The following is a 19,392-nucleotide window of genomic DNA, read 5'->3' as shown; positions in this document are numbered from 1 at the left end:
TTTCTGTGGCAACTTTATTTTTCCGACTTATTGACAAACCAATCCAACAAAGACAACAAAAGCACTAGATACATAATGTAATAATGTTATGCAAATGAGGTGATGACTGCCAAGAGATGACATCTGACAAGGAGAAACTGAAGCTAAAACAGTCTTTGTCCTTCACCAATGTTAATTTTGGGCAGGTTGAGGAGCGATTTAGTGAAGGCCATGGCTGGCAACAGGAAGTTGTAATGCACGTTACCATGGCGATGTGAAAAGGGCCTATTGTGTGTCGATTGTAGAAGTTGTTTCGCGCTTCACACTCTGTTGTTCATAAAGCTGGAGTTCATTTCGTTGCCTCATATGGGGCCTAACATTCAGTCTTTATCTTGTGCTGTGAGGCTTGAGAACCTCCACATCGTCTGGTCCTGCCTCCTGCCTCCTGCCTCCTGCCTCCTGCCTCCTTCTTTTTCTCCCTCTGTGGTTTTGGGGGCCATGTTGTAGTTCAGCGGACGATGTGAGCAGTCATCTCTTTAGACGGGCCCTGGGCAGAGACCGGTGGGCACAGAGCGGCTGAACCCAATCAACCTATCGATCTGCGCCGGGTTACTCGGGCGAGGCTGGGCTGGTACACATCCTCTGCTCCGGGCGATTCCCCCCCCCCCTTCCCTCTCTCCTTCCCCCTCATCCTCCATCTGACTTTACACCGGTCGCCAGGTTGCCATGGAGACCAGTGGTCCCATTTCTTCTTTCTAAGTGTGTCTTTACTTTCAGTCGAGCTACGACTCTCTCTCTCTCTCTCTCTCTCTCTCTCTTTACCTCGATTTTCAGTCTCTCTCCGTCGATCTATCTGTCTCGCTGTCTGTCTCTCGCTCTCTCTCTGACACTTTAGCTCACACATACACACAGATTGCTTGTTATGCACGTAGCTAATTTTAAGTTATTCGACACATGTAACACGTGTTAAATTCTTCAAAATACACACACACACTGAACACACTTAAACCCCACCCTCGCTATCTGAAAGCTGTGCAGTCCATCTTTGACATGCATCCTGATCGGCACTCGTTAGACAGTAATAGACATATCCAGTCATCCCGGTGTGTGTGCGTGTGTGTGTGTGTGTGTGTGTGTGTGTTTGCCAAGCAGAGGCTGTCTCTTCCCTCTGGAAGACTAATGAGTGAGACATGGCTGGATTGAGAGACAGGGGAATGACTGTCTGTGCTGTCTCTCTCTCTCTCTCTCTCTCTCGCTCCCTCTCTCTCTCTCACTCACTCACTCACACACACACAAACACACACATGCATAGGGGCCCCTGATAGACACCCAATTTGGGAGCTCCCCCAGTTCGCGGTGAGAAGCAGGGTATGGCAAAGTTTGTGTGCGTGTGTGTGTGTGTGTGTGTGTGTGTCTGCGTGTTTGTGACGATGTGAAGAATTGAAAACAAGTGTCTGAAAGTAAGTGATCTGTGTGTGTGTGTGTGTGTGTGTGTGTGTGTGCACAGACACTCATGTATCCTATTTTAGAGTTTAACTGTATGTTATTATGCATACTTGTTCCTGAATGCGACCATGGGCACTGCAACTTTCCTCCTACATTCACTTCCCAACTTCTGTTGTAATATATATATGTAATATATATGTAATATATACTTTAATATAATGAAAGCTTTCAATCCATAAAGGCACCCATGTCATCAGAGGCCCGATCCAAATTGAAAGAGCAGCACCAGTAGCCAAGATGGTCTCACTGGTTGCTTATTTCACTGAATTGTCATTTCTCACTTTCAAATTGACAGCACTCTGACAAAGTCCTGATGGTATGAGACTGTTAAACATGATTTTTAAATGTATATTGAAGCGGTAAATGGATTATGTTTAGAGACTGCATTTCACAGCATATTTTTTACATCACCATTTCCTTACCCTCCCTGAATCTAATACAGACATAATATCCTGAGAAAATATCCTGCATTAGCGCTTTATAGATTTCAGTGGTGCAAGGAGAGGCAGAATGATTTACCTGCCCATCACTGCCCCCCCCCCCCACACTCCCCTATCAATTTCACCAAATCGTCCACTGCAATCGCACATAGACATATACACTCAGCAACCCCCAAAACTACTCCAAATACTGCACACCCCCGTAACCCTGCCAAGCGATACTATACTGTTTAATTGCTCTCTCAAATCAAATCAATAACAGCGAGGCATGTGTCGGGGGGGCCAAAAAATCAATTGTTGCAGCTTCACGGCCGAGTCAGAACGGGAGAAGGAGGAGTGGATTGAAGCGGTCCAGGAATCGATTGTCGAGACACTCTCCGACTATGAAGTGGCAGAGAAGATCTGGTTCAACGAGGCCAACAGGAGCTGCGCCGACTGCCGCACCCCGCGGCCCGAGTGGGCGTCTGTCAACCTGGGCGTGGTCATCTGTAAGAAGTGTGCAGGTAAGGGGCCGATTCAGGTTTATCCTCAGTTACTTTCACACACACATGCACACACTGCATGCAGGCATACACACACATGCATAAACAAGCATGCACACACACATACACAGATGAACATACATCAGTGTGTGATTGGAAGTAAGTAGCATGTTATAACACCATTATACACCAGTTCTCAAAGACCAACACACACACACACACACACACACGCACACACTCTTGCTCCTTCACATTAATTGACTGATCGACTCTGCTCTCTGTAGGGTGACTCTCAAGCATAATAAATGAACAGAGAGAGAAAAAGAGTGAGCATGCAAGATGGAGAGAGGCCATTTTGCCAAAGTCAGGTCTTCAAGTTACGGAGACAGAGTCTCAGAGAGACAAACAAAAAGGATCTTAAAGTGAATGTTTGTTCGTACTCAGTTCTTAATGTGTGTGTGTGTGTATTCTGGTGGTTGTTTGTGCCTGTGTGTGTGTGAGAATGTACTCTGACCCGGAGGCTCTACTGGAATAAGATCTCAGGTGATAAGCCACTTATGGGGCTTGGTGCCTGGCCTCTGGACTCTCTCTAATCTCTTTGGCAATGCTGGATGGCTCAGATGAAATGACAACAAAGATTAGGCCCTGGGCCGGAACTGGGGGGATCCCAAACTGCTTCTTGACACACTAAACATGATTAGAGAGAGGCGAATGCCTTGCCTGATGCGGAGGGATATCTCCTTGGTATGGTGGTCAGCGGTTACTGAGCGGTGTGAGATGTTGTCTGAGACGGGCGAGACAAAGCGCTTAGGGAGGCGGGTTAGGGAGTTTGCATAGCTACCTAATGAAACCCTAGCCACACATGTATTTGCATATGCAAGCACAGACTTATGTGTGCACATGTGTGTACACTCTCCCCTGCGTACACACGCTTGTCTTGCTCCCCTCCCCATCGTCCCATCTGCCTCCTTCAATAGGCCTGAGATTTCTCCCATAGAGACATAAGTTTTAATTTGATCCTTCACCTCGCCTCCGCAAAGCCCGTGTAATTGGTACGCGTCAGATATCCGACATCCCTTTTCAAACACCCTTAAATGATTTCATTTGCAGGGGTGTTTAATATTACATTTTGTCGACACACTGGGAGAGAGAGGGTGAATATCTGCAACGAGAAAGCCTGTCCTTGCACTGCGCTCTACTTAAATTAGGCGGCGGTCCATTTGGAATACCAATGACGGCTCACGCTTTTAATTAGCGCTCTCGTGTCATGGACAATAAAGAGAAATGCTGAACAAGAGGAAGAGGAAAGAAGTAATGAGAGGGCTAATGGTAAAAATGATCCCAGATTGGCTTTCTTCTTTTCGTGCCAAGGCAGAATGAAAAGGGAGAGCGAGAGAGAGGCTACAGGAGAATTTAAATAGTCCGTAGCGCCACTCTCTGATGTGCAGCACTTTCAGATCGTAACAGTTTGTCTTTGTTTGCTTAGACATGGAGGATTGTGTCCAGACGTTCTCCCCCGAGGCAGACCTCTCCCACCTTACGCTGTTGGTGTTTATTTTTACAAGCTATTAGCTCCTGAACAGCCCAAACCCACATTTCCCAATAATTCTACTTCCCTAATAATGTCCTCTCCCCCTCCCTCCACACTCTTCTTTTCCCTCTCTCTCTCTTTGCCCTCTCTCCCACTATTAAACACGGCCACCAGTGGGAATGACATAGCTCTGAAGACCGGGAGGCCCCTCTCCACACGTGTAATTGCAATAAACTCCTTTAAACCCGGACACGACGCGCGGAGACGACTGCCGGCAACAGTTGCCATGGCAACGCAAAAATGCAGGGCTCATTGTTTCCCTTTGTTCCATCCCTCCTGACTCTCGTTGAGTGAGGGGAACGAGCCAGCAAAATGCCACAGAGGTAAGGAGGGTTGGAAAAGTGCTCCTTGTGCTGTCACTGGGAAAGTTTTTAATTGGGGTTGAAATTTTTGGCGGGTTAGGTGAGCTTTTGTGAGAGCTGGTGAGGTGGGAATGCCCTTTTTATGTGTTGTTTTGGTCCAACAGGGAAGATTAAGACATTTACAACAGGCTATTTTTATGTGAAGATCTCGCCGTGCGCCCGATGGCACGTACGCATGCACACACACACTTTTTTTTTTCAGCTTCATTACCCATACACAAGTGAAAATGGTCCTGTGGTCCTGTATGGCTGAATGGGTAGAGCATGGCAACAGCACTGCGGCAGGCACCCATGTTAAAGATATGCAGTCATGCTACTGTAGGGGGCTGTGGATAAAAGTGCTTATCTTATCTTATCTTATCTTATTTCTCCTTTCCTTTCCTTTCCTTTCCTTTCCTTTCCTTTCCTTTCCTTTCCTTTCCTTTCCTTCCCTTTCCTTTTCCTTTCTTTTCCTTTCCTTTTAAGTCTTTCCCTGGCATCCACTACAAAGTCTTGCTCTTTGCCCTTTGTTTGTTTGCCAAGACGGACTCATGTGGTCTCAAAAAGAGGATCTGTGTTACCAGCCCACAGCCTTATTACAAAGTTTGGGATGGTACCACGCTGAATAAAGTCAATGTGTTTCTTTGTCTACCCAGTATATATACCCTTCTATCCAAGGATTATATGTAATGTGTACCATGTAAGTAAATCTTTCTCTTAGTCAAATATCCCCAATTGTATGGCTGCTCCCACTCCAGTCCTAAATAATATTCTTGGCTTTCATTGCGGTCTGCTGGATCCCAAAGCAACTCAAGAAAACATATGAGTAGGAGCACAATGATATATCCTGTCACAACTTAAATTAATACTCATTAGATAAGTAATGTAAATGATAACACATGACAAGAACAGACGATGATGAATACCAGCATTTATAAAGTAAATAATTATCATCAGTTGTCAAGCATTCCTTCCTCCAGTTGAACTTTCCTTCCTTTATATGCTATGTGACAGACGTTTCAACGATTTCTCGCTCTAGACAGTGTATCTATGTCGGGACGCCCTTTCCCTGCTCATCGCCCCACACTTTCACTCACAGCTGCTCTACTTCGGCACAGAAGACAGTAATGAGATCATGCAAGATCTTCTAAAATTATCTCCAGTTGCACACAAGACAATAATTCACATTCACACATACAGCGTCTCTAATGTTTTATGCATGCGTGATCTGTCTCTGGCCATAAGCAACCCCAGAAGCCTCCCGTTCACCCAAATAAACAGGCCGACCAACAAACACAATGAATTACTCATGATTCATTAGCAATTAATGGCCCTCGTTCTGTGCTTTCATTTCCAATTAGGAGCGCTGAAGGGACTAAATATGTCTGTTGTGAGTGAGAGAATAAGCTTGCAGTCATGCTCCGTTTCTCTGTCTTGTAACTGCCTGTTTACTGCTTATCCCCTCGCTGACATTTGGCGTGTGTGTTTCGCGCGCACGCTGTGGACATGTTTGCGCGTAGATGTACATTTTTGTGTGTTTGCACGTGAACTTTTCAGGAACTGAGAAAAACAGCCTTGTTTTTAGCATGCATTTTGGAATTTATCTAATTGGTTCTGAAAAGGTTTCATAAACCCCGGGGTTGTAGGGTTTTCTGATCCCACAGAGGAGTGTGGAATCCTTCAGTGTAAGTTCAAACATGAAAATCACTAAAATTAGGGTTATAAGGTATTCACCCGACAGCTGCAATATGCTAATGTGTTTGTGTGTGTATGTGTGTTTGTGTATCTATGCACTCATATTAATTCCTCTCTCTGTGTGTGTCTGTGTGTGTGTGTGTGTGTGTGTGTGTGTGTGTGTGTGTGTTTCTGTCTGCCAGGGCAGCACCGCTCTCTTGGCCCAAGCATTTCCAAAGTGCGGAGCTTGAAGTTGGACAGCAGTATCTGGAGCAACGAGCTGGTGGAGGTACGTGTGCGAGACACAGGGCGTTGCTTCATCCCCATCACAAGGAAAAACACACAGTTTCTCATATATATATCCCCAGTTGAAACATTTTTGTTCAGTCTAAAAGGATCCAATGGACTATCAGGGTATAATAGGGCTCCTATTAGATAAAAAAAAATCATATTGTGCAGTGTTTGAAATGAACTTTTTTGCTCACCTGCCAGTGTTTCTGTGTCATCTTTCAATATAGCAGTGAGCTTTTCACTTGTTTGATCTGTCGGTAAGTTGAGCCAATGTTAAATGGATAATTTGGTCCATTTCCATTACCACCACCAACCACAACACACCCACACACACACACTGACACACACACACACACAGTCCCAAGAACCCCTGCAAACATCAAAGCATTGAGCAACAGAATTCCAATTACAAGGGAGCGTTTTGAAGCTTTATTCCTCCGTCTCTAACAGTAACCGGCCAGTGTGGCTGGTGACTCTTATTTATTTATTCGGTGTTAATTTCAAACCCTGCTAGCAGGTCTAAAAATGATTGATTAGGATTTATTCCAGGATACAATACAATATGTTTTTTTTTTCAGCCATAGTACATACATTTCTGGTGAGGTGAGAAGCAGCACAGAGTCGGAGGTGCTTAATCAAGTAGTGCTATTTGCATTGCTCAAGCACATGCGGCTTTAGTGCAGGATCTTCAGCCGTTCAGCACTCATTCAGGCACTTGGGGATTAGTTGGTCTCACCAGGAGTCAGCCCAGAGTAGGTACAAGTGTTCCAGGTAAAAAAATAAATAAAATATTAGACTGCATAATCTCATTCTTTGGATTTTTCACCCTACAAGACGTCAGTGCATAGTGACGCTCGCTCAGCTGTTGGTCCCGGGAATTGAATTGCTGACCTTTTCAAAACTTGTCCACTCCTCTAACTTTGAGGCTGAAGACCCCGTCTGCCCTTTGATTATATGCAGTCTCATTGGTTGTTCTGCAGTGCTAGACTATCATGTGTCCATTTCATGCCATGCAGTGTCGTCATGGAACATTGGTGTATTTTCTGTTTTACATTAATGTTAATGAAGCCAAATACTCACTTGATGTATAGATATCGTAAGCTGCCCAACAGTCATTTGAGTAGACCAAGTTGAACGTGATTACCAGTGCGACAAAGCGACAACTCCTTTTGAGTGAAACATCTCACCTCTGGTTTCTGTTGGATTGATGTGTGATCTCTTCACCCTTTGTAATTTCTCACCTAAACTTGGGACGCTTCCCCCCTCTGTGCCTTCTCCGCCCCCTCAGCTCTTCCTGGAGGTGGGCAACAAGAACGCTAACAGCTTCTGGGCCGCTAACCTTCCCTTGGAGGAGGAGCTATACATCGGGTCTTCGGCGGAGCAGCGGGCCACGTTCATCCGCAGGAAGTACAGGGAGAGGAAGTACCGGAGGGTCCTGGAGGGCTTCGACGACCAGGAGCAGCTCAACCAGGTACAACTGTCAGGAAGACGGAAGTGTGTCATTCCAAAACACTTTAAATGCATCTGTCCGCGCTCTGTCCTCCTCCACACCGTGCTATTTGTCACTTTGATCATGAAGGTGAAAAAACTAAAAGTCTTGTGTATTTTCAGCAGCGACGACACTACTGAATGACTATAGAAACACTATAGAAAACACAATAGAAAGTATTCGGGTCATGATTTCACGGTGGCAGCTCATCGCAGTACAAGGGGTAACACTGGTTAGCTTGCCACAGCTATATATAAATAAATATCTGTCAAGCAATATGCTCACAAACAACTTGTTGCTAGTAAGCACCTAAAGGGTATTGGGACACACGTGTGCCGATGTTGTTGTAGTTCATGTGGCTGCAGTTAGATGTTACTAAAGAGTCCATATTACTGATTGTTCCTTTAATGTTTTGTAAGAGCAGGTGTCACTTTTTTCAGGTGGGATTAGTCTGTGAAGTAAACAGGAAAAATGGGAAAAATCTCCATTTCAGATATTTTTCATGTCTCATAAGAACCTCCAGTGTCTCTCAACAAACTAGTTACAAGACCATTCCATGTAACTTTTGACAGTTGAAAGAGCAAAACAATTCCGAACAGTTTCTCTACATTTGTACTTCCAAGAAATACGGCACATAGCATACTCCATTAGCTACATCCACTGAACCCGAAAAAAGCCCATATCTCCCTGACCTTTTGACAGTCAATAAAACTGCACTATAAGTCTGAAGATGTTGAGCACCAGCAGCCAAAGTCGAAGTCTTATCGATCTTCAGTATAAGCAGGTTGGTGCTGAGGCCTTCTCTGCCGGTTTGTGGTTAGGGTTTATTGCTGCGGCAAAAAAAAAAAAAAAAAGTGCCTGTTTTTTGGCTGCCTCTCAGAAGAAGGTCTTAAAAGCGCGGTGCACTGAGCCTCCAAACGGCTGAGTTTCCACCTGCGTCAGCATTTACGCAGATCAGCCCCCTTGTATTGTTTTGTTGACTAGAAAGAGAGGGGGGGATGAGAGAGAAATGGAGATGTAGAGAGAGGGAGAGCGAGAGAGGGGGAAAGGAAGGAAGAGATATACTAGCTAAGTGGAAAAGTGGATTAGGATCCACAACAGAAACGCTTGGGTTGGTTTTATTGCGGCTTTGCTGGCTTGCGTGTGTGTGTGTGTGTGGCTGTGTGGGTGTGCGTGTGCGGTGTGTGTACATACGTGTGAACATGTGTGTTGCTCCACTAGAGATCTGTGAATTTGCTGTTATAGTGAGAGTTTTGGTAAGGTGGTGTAGTAGAGAAAGTGTGAGAGATGGACAAAAAAAAGTGGTGGCTGGCAGGAAGTCTCTGACCAATGTGTGTGTGTGTGTGTGTGTGAGAGAGAGAGAGAGAGGGAGAGAGAGAGAGAGCTGTGGGTGGAAGTGTTGGCTTTCTCTCTGTCTCTCTCAGTCTGCTTTTATAAACAGGCTCAACAGATTTGATAGGGATCAATGTGTCAGAGCCATCATACACACCATGATTCAACATATTTTGTGTGTATGTGTGTGTGTCTCTGTGTGTGTGTGTGTGTGCACTGGATGCTGTATGTGAGTCCAGGGTTATGTTGACACACTAATAATTATTGTAGGGGTGCAGGTACAATATGCCAGTATGACTGAAGATGACTTTTAGAAGAACAACAACAACAACAAAAAGAACACTCGCACTTATGAACTTGAATGAAGATTCTGCTGTAAACAATGGAAGTGGATACAGCTCACTGACATACATCTATTTTATAACTTATAAAGTGTAAATGTTACCACTATGAGTGGGAACACAGTTGAAAAGCATGCCACACTGAGCAATTGAGATTATAAACACTGCTTGAGTTATAAATACAATGGAAGTGAATGAGGCGCATTTACATCTATGTATTATATAATTCATAAACTATGAAAGTTTTCATTTTCAAATATTATACAGTTGATCAGTATGCCATAATGAGTATTTAGAACGTTTAATGGAGTTTCTACTGTTTTCAGTTGCTCAGTTATAACTACGATGGAAGTCTATGAGAGATTTGGTTATTATTATCGTTGCCATTCGGCCTTACTTTCACTGATTGGGATGAAATTTAGGATTAATGAGGATCTCAGCAAGTTTTGTAGCAATCGTTGAATCCCAAGCCAGGTTATAAGATAAAATGCCATAGGCCACACCCACCGGAAGTACTGTTGAGCTTAGTTACTTGCCATGTAATTGCCATAATTGTTAATGGCCGTGTTGTTAAATCGATCGGGAGAAAAAACTGAATCTTTGTGTAGGCAAAAAGTCATTAATTGAAAGAGAAGAAGCAGTAAAACTCTTTTTAGTAAAACACAAAATGGCGGAAGATCTAATAAGGTGGAAAGGGTTATGGTTAGGGTTTCTAAGTCAAAAGGTTCAGAAGTTATGGGCCAATGGCTTTTTATAGCGCCACCATCTGGCCAATCAGTGTCATTTTTGTTGCTTGATTAGCGGTTGCGGTGGGTCGTACAGTTTCTGAGCTCCAGATACAGAGGGAGAGGAGAAAAAGAAGAGGAAGGATCCTAATAATTACAATAGGGTTCCCAGCACCGCATGTTATTATTATTTATGAAGCACTTACCAAAACAGTTTCAAAGTCCTTTAAAAGATTAATACAAAATTTAGCAATAAATGAATAATGAACAATTAATAAAGAAAAAAAAAATACAAATGGGCAAATGCAGAATAGTTAAAACAGGAGTAAAAACCAAATGCAGGCTACAGTTAAAGTAGAAGCAAGCCTAAACATTTTTTAAAGTCTTTTTAGCACTAAACAAGGGCGCTGAGCCGGATCCCATTGGGCAAGTAGTTGTTTGTTGTTTGATGTGTATCGCTTTTGCTCATTGAGAGAATTGTAATTGTAAGTATACATTTCTAATATAAAGGCTATATCAAAACTATGCATTTGGGAATTTTTTCAGGAACGATGAAAGGAATACTGGCAATTTTCTCATTGACATTCAAGTATTTTTTAAATTATGCAATGGCATTTTAACAGGTTTTACGGACCCGAGGGTCAAGAAACTCAATCAACACATAAATGACCATTTAAACTCTCAATTCAGGTAATGAAATAAAAAAAAAAAAAAATCCAAAATGTGGTTTATACCTGACACAGTCAGTATGTCTCCCATCATTACATAATCTCTGTTGTGCACGCTCATTCTATCGTTCTGTTTCGTTCTCTCCTTCTCCTATATCATGCCCTCTCTCTCTCTGTCTCTCTCTCTCTCTCTCTCTCTCTCTCTCCCTCTCTCTCTCTTTCCCTTAGTCCCATGTTCCCCATTAGAAGCTCATATCCCAGTGACCTCCACAAAGTCTCCGCAGGCCACACGACCTAGAGAGGGAGGTGTCAAAGGACCTGCTTAGATCATTACACACACACTAACACACACACACACACACACACACACATGCACAGGAACCCTCCAGTGGCTGCAGTAATTGCTATGACACAGAAGGTCATTTCCAGAGACGATACGGAATAAGGCCAGGCTACATGGGACTATTTTGCCATAATCTGACCCAGACTTGTGCGCTTGTGTGTGTGTGTGTGTGCGCCTATGTGTGTGTATGAGTGTGTGTGTGCGTGAGTGATAGAGAGAGAAAAACTAATCCTATCTTTATGTATATTCAGTTTCTGGTGTTTTCTTGTTGTCCTACCCATGGAGATGTATTGATTTTCTCCTTTCTGCAGAAAACTGTTTGTGTAAATAGATGGAAATAAACGAAATGTGTATGCTTGCAACACACGCATCCTTAGACATCTTTATCTCCGCGCGCTCTTGTGTGTGGGCGGGCAGGTTATATTGACAGGCAGTTTGTGTGTGTGTGTTGGTGTGTGTGTGTGTTTGCCCGTGTGTATATGCGCAGCTTCGCCTTGCCTCACTTTCAGACGGATCTGGCTTGTTTGTGGCAGATCGATGCAGCTCGCCGACTCGGCCCAAGCCCGATGAAAGGCGAGGTTGCTCGTTGGAATTCCACTGTTTGCCACTCGACTCCTCTGTCTGTCCGCTTTGTTGTGGGTCATCACACACAATGTCGCATCAATTGACTGGATAGATGGAAAGAGACAGACGGACCGAGAGAATGTTTTCCTTGGTCAAACTGTGTTCCTCTATTTTGTAGCTGCTCTCAGCTGCCTTCCGATGTGAAAGAGGTGTAATAGTTTTTACAAGGCTTGTCTGCATGGTTAGACACTTTGTGTTCATAAGTATGGCCTTCTGTACTCCTGTTAATGTCAATACTACGCATGTTTGCACATTCTGTACATACACTACCAGTCAACCACCCCATTTTTCTTTATTTTTACTATTTTCCACATTTTAGAATAATAGTAAAGACATCAAAACTATGAAATAACACAAATGGAATTATGCAGTGACCAAAAAAGTGTTAAACAAATCAAAACTATCTTATATTTTAGATTCTTTAAAGTAGCCGCCCTTTGCCTCGATGGAAAGGCTTTGGAAAGAAATTCATGCATAGGATCAACTTCACTATTTATATTTGTCTAAGAAACAAATTCCAAGCATTTAAGCATAAGCCTTTAGATCAAAATGGCTTTAAGAGAATGAAAAACATAGTACATTCAATTAGGTGTGGCCAAACTTTTGACTAGTAGTGTATTTAGTAAATTCACATGCTGTTTTTCTCATATTAGTCTCATACTGCATAATATTTCATATTCTTGCTATGTTTTTCTTTTTTTCCTTTGCCTCAGTATGCTCTACTGCAATTATTTTGCACACCCTCATAATGTAAAGTTCATTCTTTTTCATCATTGTTCAAGCTTATATTCATACATTTCTGCTTATCACTTGCTATCTTTTAAATTGGCGGTTGCATTATATTTAATGCCACCCATTTGCTCTGTTCTTATTTATATTCTGTTTTTCTTCTGTTACAATTGTGGCTGCGAGGTCCCAATTTCCCCGCAGGGATCATTAAAGTCTGATCTTATTTTAACTTCCCTTTTATACATCAGCAGTCAGGACTCAATTCTAAACTTTATGTGGTGTCTACCGGTGCTTTATGGAGTCTGTGTCCTTCTCTATCAACTTAGCCTGCACACATAGACACACACACAGCGATGCCAACCTGCTCCTGCTCAAGTGACACCATCTCCACGCTTCCAAAGGGTCCCACTGGTCATGGAATTGTTTGGAATGTTGTGGAATTTTGTCTTTTGGCTTCTCATAAAAACGCATGTCACTTCCGAATGGGTTCACGCAACACCATGAAACTGTGTGGAAATGTTGGTCATGGGGCAAAGAATTACTGATTAACTTTTCACACCGATTGGCCAAAGGGGGGCGTGATTTCTCATAAAAAGGCATATAACTTCCGAACCAATTCACGTAACACCATCAGCAGACAGAAGAAGAGGCAAAACCCTCCGTTATCGGCCCAATCAATCAACATGGGGCCACTGGAGAGCTCATTTCCGGTTTAGACATAACCGCCCTGACAATTTTTCCAAAACTTGGTCCAGTGGTAGAAGGGCAGCACTAATGGAAACTGAACAGATATAGAGCTGTGGTGTTGTGAAAATTCTATCACAACACCACATGGCCAACAGCCAGATCTCATGTCCCATTTCAGGTCCAGTCATGAAAATGTGTGAATCTCTTGATGCGAAGCAAGTTGGTAATGAGGCATGGAAAAAATTATTGACTTTTTGTGAAAATTTGACGTGTGGTACTGGCATAAATTGACAATTGCATAGCATTGGCGGAGGTATGCGCTCTACTGAGTTGGTAGTAAGTACTGTCCCATCTGCCTGCTGCCTGTTTGTTTTGTGCTTCCCGGTTGGGTCTGTGCACGAAACTTTATTTGCGTTAACGTAGCTCCTGTAGTATGTGGATTGTATTTACTCGGATTGCATCTTCAATGCATCTTGAGTGCATGTACACCTGAATTGTATGCATTTTTGCGCTATCCGATCACAATCCGATCACCCAGGACACGTGATAATGCCAGCTGTAAAGGGGGACCTAACTGACAGGTCTGGACTCACAAAAATCTGATTTTGGCTATCGTTTCTTGTGTGTGGTCTGGTTGCAATCCAGCCACAATTGGGATACAAGCGGTGTAAAGAGATAAAGGGGAAGAGCGGGAAAAAGCAATGCAGACACAGATGTAGATAAACACAGCCACAGGAGACGCCTAACAGCCATTTTCAGGCCAAGTATGGACATGCATCAATGTGATGCAACCTTTAGAATCAGGTTTCAAAGCTCACGTTGACATGAGAAGTAGCACAACACAATGGAAAAACTCCTTACATCCTTTTGTATCCCCCCTGTTCTGTGTGCAGGCGCTGTGTTCGGCCGTGGTGCTGCCCGACGCCCTGCAGACGATGGCGCTGGTGTTCAGCGGGGCAGATGTCATGTGTGCCACGGGGGACCCAGACTACTCCACCCCCTACCTGCTGGCCCAACGGGCCGGGCAGAGGCTGCAGATGGAGTTCCTCCACCACAACAAACTCTCTGGTAGGCAGCAGGGGTGTGGTGGGTGTGGATATGTGTGTGTGTGACAATTCCTACCTCTTCTTCAAAGCAAAGGGAAATAAATTTGTAAAAAAAAAAAAGGCAATAGAAAGATGCTATATCTTTAATTTTCAATATTTCTTTTGTTTATTGCGTTTTTATCACTATATTATTCTTTCCTCTCCTCTCTCTTTCCCCTTGGGATCAGTTAATCTTATAGTTGTAAGCTCTCAGCTCAGTGTCTGAGCATATGAGTATGTTTGTGCACATTATTTAGTGTATACTCTATATTCACTAACAAAAAAAAAGGGTACAAGTCAGTACATAGAGAACGTTGCCATGGCCGGCGTTCAAACCAGGTGGGAGGCCGGATAGCTGTTTGTACCACAAAACACTGTTTGCTGTGAAAAACAACTAATATATTCTCCTTCTCAGACCTGAGAGAGCCGACGTGCTCGGATAAATCTGTGAAAAGGCCTTTAAACTAGGTGTGTGTGTTTGCGTGTTGGATTTTTTCTTTCCGACCATTGGCGCCACATGTACTCAGCCTCGTTGCCTTTATACTTTTACAAGCCAATCATGTTTAAAACTCACGCTCAACGCTGTGCCGCCGCATTCGTAAAAGCACAGTGGGAGATTTTCTTTGGGTTTGTTTTTTTGTTTTCCACTACCGTGAATAGGAAATGAAGGCAGAAAAACCCACAAATTTTAAGGCAGCCTCTTTTAAGGGAAAGCTATTCTCTCTCTCTCTTTCTCTCTCTCTCTCTCTCCCTCTCTCAAAATCCCCACTCTCCTTTGTAATACCCACCTCCTACTCCCGGCATCGGAGGCATGTTACAGATGTGCTGCGTTGTGCGGATTCCCCATGACGTGCGTGTTGTGTTTGTATGGCTCCACACAGGGGTGATGATAAGAATGTATTAAATTAAAGGAGCGAGAGAGGCCGCTGGCTGGGGCCGGGGGAGACTTTCTCAGGGACTGTATTTTGCATAATGTATGCGCTGCATCTGTGCACGCTCCCCAGCACCGAGCCTGTTAGGGACTCCTAATTGCTGGCATGGGTCACCTGGTCGCCATGGTGATGGCCATTACTTGGAGGTGTGCTGGAAGACACACACACACACACACACACACACACACACACACACATACACTATCCCTCAAGTCTTACCCTCATCAAAGTTTTTGGTAATGAACCTGAAAAAATGTGTGTGTGTGTGTGGTATTGTCCATCTAGAATGCCTAGCATGCAGGCATCTCTATGCTCATTAAAAGTGCTTGAATGTTGTAGGTTGGCATGTTATTTTTATATATATATATATATATATATATATATATATGTATACACTATATATGTACAATGCCTTCAGAAAGTATTCAGCCCCTTTGAGTTTTTTCACATTTTGTGGTGTTACAGCCTCAATTCAAATTCAAGATGATATTAGGATTCTTTCAGCGGATTCTGTCATTCCAAATTGATTAAAGATGAAAAGCTGAAATGTTTTGACTCAATAAGTATTCATCCTCTTTGCGGTGACACTCTAAATTGAGTTAAGATGCATCCGAATTGTTTTGAATGTCCTAGAGATGTCTGTACAACCTGTTTGTTTATACAGGTATACAGTATGCGGTGGCCAAAAACCCCAAGGACCACTCTGACAGAACAACAGAGTTCCTTAGCTGCAATTGGAGATCTTGCTAGAAGGACAACAGTCAGTTACAAATCTTGGCCAGAAGGATAGCACTCCTGAAAAAACTGACAGCACACCTGGAGTTTGCAAAAACGGCTTGTGAAAGACTCTGAAAACATGAGACAAAAGATTCTCTGGTCTGATGAAACAGAAATTGAACTCCTCAGCTGTAATGCAGTGTGTTATGTCTGGCAGAAACCGGGCACAGCTCATCACCCGTGTAACACCATCCCTACTGTAAAGCACGCAGGTGGCAGCACCCAGCTGGGAAACTTGTAGTGATAGAGGGAACAATAAAGGGAGACAAATACCGGCAAATTCTTCAAGGAGAGCCTGCTTCAGAGTGCCAAAGACCTCAGCTTGGGGTGACGATTTATGTTCCAACAGGACACACACACTCACACACAATACACACAGTAACACTGGGGCATGTACATTTGATTTGTGTGCCTCTGTGCCTGCTACTGTGTGTATGTCTGTGGTGTCTATGTGCACAGTGTTTTTTGCCTTTTGTTTATCATATAAACTAAGGCGCACATCCTCAGCAAGGGTGCAGTTCAGACTCTCGCTCAACCGCCACCTAGCACCGTAAGCCCAATGGTGCATATCTTGGATGGAATGAACTGGCTGACAAGAAACAAAACACAGTCCATGCTCAGACCCTCCATCACCCTGGTGGGAGGGGCTGGATGCAGCGGCACAGCCAGCAACCCTCAGACACCCTGAACAATCCTCACTCTCGACGACTCAAGTCTAAATTGGAGTAGCTCTAGTGTTGCATAAAAAAAAAATCGCTGCTTCTGCACCAGGCGTCTCTTCACAGTGTGAAACGCGCTCCAAGTTTGTAAAACAGTAAAGGCAAGAGAAACGGCCTTTTTCTACTGGGTGTAGTGTGTTGAAACTGTCCCCTTCCCTCCACTGTGGCTCATTTGTAGCCCCAGTACACCAGCATTAGGGTAACCACTGTGTCCTAATGACAGAGCACTGCCACTTCATTAGCCGTTTCTGTGTGTGTGTGTGTGTGTGTGCATGCATGTCCACAATCGGCCTCAGCGGATCTCATTCTCCTGCCTGCACCTGCTTGCCCAAAAGCACCTTGGGATACTGTAGGAACATGGTCATTTGCATATCCCCCTACCAGAGCCATTGAAATAGCCAATGGCAGCTCTCCGAGGCAGTGTCTCTTAGCATTTTGGGAACCCCGAGGGCAGCTTTGATGATGGCCCCTATCCCTTATAGTCATAGGCTTCCACTATGGTTGTTTCTAGTGTATTTTTAGGTGCTATCCCTTTGTAGTGTTTTTATTTCAGTAAATCTGAGTATTCCCCTGTTTTTTTTTTACCCAGAAGAAGGCCGCATAAATATTAACTGACAACCAGAAAAATGTATTGCATGTCAGGGTTTCGTTCAAGCTTGGTTTTGGACTCCAAAATATTTTCAAAATGTTTTTCCATTTGAAAAGCCAATGATAGGCAAACAATCTACAAGCATTTAAAAGATTTTGTTATTTTCATCAAGACACATCGCCAGGGGAAACACATTTTGGCACATTTTCAAATCGTAAAACATTTTAAAAACATCTCATTGCAAAGAATGAAAGTAGCCGACCGAAAGTAACCGACCTAGTTGTCTCATAATGAATGGAGATCACGCTAGCTTGTGATCGTATTATTTCAAACCACAAGCGTCCATTGATTCTACAAGGTTGTCAGGCTATACATTAGTGTACTTGTCATTTATTAAGTGTATTCCCCCCCATGATAATTTCCTTGTGCGGTTGCAAAACAACAACACACAAAACAAGGACACACCGCCAGGGAAACATATACTTTTGGGAATATAACTTTCGGCACAACAAAGATTTATTAAGTATGCTGTCACTGGCCGCTGTGCTGTCACCTGGCTGTCAGTAATGTCAGCAATATGTCCGAGGGGATTGATATGACATCATACGCTGAATGCTATGGCTAGTTTAATTGTGTTGTTATGAAGTGGCACTTCCTGGAGCTGCTCCATTGACAACGAATGGCCCAAGCCTGAGCACGATTTCATAGGAGCATGTGACCTAGTGGTTAGAGACACCGTCCTGTAAGTGGACAGTCATGGGATTGAACCCCCAACAATCAGTGTGTCTATCAACAGCCATGTGTCCAGCTTGGCACACGAGCACCATTAGCACACACAAGAAAACAGGCCACCATAACACGCCGTCTACACGCGGCTTTCATGCTTAGACAGTTCAGCCGGCGCTCGAGTTTCTCGGTCCTTTGACTTTTCAGTGCGTGCGCCCGTGTCGCTCGTCCCAGTCTCACTGCAAAGACAGGAGTAGACTGTTAATTGGTGCTTATGTGCTGCAGTTATGCACAACTAGCGGCTGAGCCCCACCTGCCACTCCGCCTCATTACCGACGCTCCAACCCGCCCTGACTGCCACACACTCATTTGGATGTATCAGTTCATACAAACAATGTATGAACCCGCCAATTCGTTTTTTCATTCGCTGTCATTGAAACATCAGAAGCTACAGAAAATGTTTTGATGTTCATACTCAACAGCCAATATGTCCTGTAGCAAGACACTGAACCTCTACCAGCTCACTCACAGTAAATCTCCGAATAAGAGCATCGTCTACATGCCTAAAATGCAAATGTAGTGCAATGCAAACATGTAAATTGTGTTTTAGCGTGGCTATTCACTGCACCCAGGAGGCCAGTGTACTGTAAAACCAAGCTAAACAGCGATGTCTCTTGTTGTTGACATCTTTTCCCTTCTTCTTAAATGACACACCATGGATTTGGAGGGAAAGGAGGTTTATTGTTACCACCCTAGCATCCCTGACGCCTTGAGTCTCCGAATCTCCCGGCATATTAAAAATTCATCCAGCAAGCGTTCTGTGTGGATAATAAAAAGATGAACACAAATGCAAGCACACACATACACACACACACACACACACACTCATACACATATACACAAACACTAAATCAGAGGTCCTGTTTCATCTTGGCTCTCTATCCCACCCTGTTGTAAGCGACATTGCAAGGCTCTGCCAGTTTGTTTGGGTGGAGGCTTGTTGATGTTGTTTATGTTTTACAGCGACACACAAGCTGAACACAGGCCTGTTAGAGGGTCAAAAGGTCACAGGCAGCCGCTGAGAGCAGGGGGAAATTAAGGGGTTTCCCTGGTGGGGAAGTGCCAGTGTGTGGATGGTTTTAATTCTGGTTAGAAGTGCTATGGGGTGAAAGGAGTGTGTGTGTGTGTGTGTGTGGGGGGGGGGTTTATCTATCATGTTAGATAGGTCAATAAACATTTACCTGCTTTCATATCTATAAACCTGGGACTGTTACTGTGTTTCCACACTTGGAAATGTTCCCAGTAGTCTTCTGCCCTCCTAA

General features: G+C 43.8%; 1 protein-coding gene across 3 annotated transcripts in view; it reads left to right on the top strand.

The window, feature by feature from the left end:
• Positions 1-19,392, top strand: part of arap2 (ArfGAP with RhoGAP domain, ankyrin repeat and PH domain 2) — a 111,232-nt gene that overhangs the window by 47,794 nt on the left and 44,046 nt on the right. For all 3 annotated transcript variants that reach the window (XM_078291697.1, XM_078291698.1, XM_078291696.1), the window contains exons 12-15: positions 2,229-2,428; positions 6,217-6,302; positions 7,593-7,775; positions 14,136-14,310. In XM_078291697.1, coding sequence (XP_078147823.1) covers positions 2,229-2,428; positions 6,217-6,302; positions 7,593-7,775; positions 14,136-14,310 — 644 coding nt within the window. The remainder of the gene's footprint in view (positions 1-2,228; positions 2,429-6,216; positions 6,303-7,592; positions 7,776-14,135; positions 14,311-19,392) is intronic.

The sequence above is a fragment of the Centroberyx gerrardi genome, chromosome 23 (assembly GCF_048128805.1).
Source record: "Centroberyx gerrardi isolate f3 chromosome 23, fCenGer3.hap1.cur.20231027, whole genome shotgun sequence".
NCBI lineage: Eukaryota > Metazoa > Chordata > Actinopteri > Beryciformes > Berycidae > Centroberyx > Centroberyx gerrardi.
The sequence above is the reverse complement of the archived record's forward strand: the minus strand, read 5'-3'. Positions and strand labels throughout refer to the sequence as shown.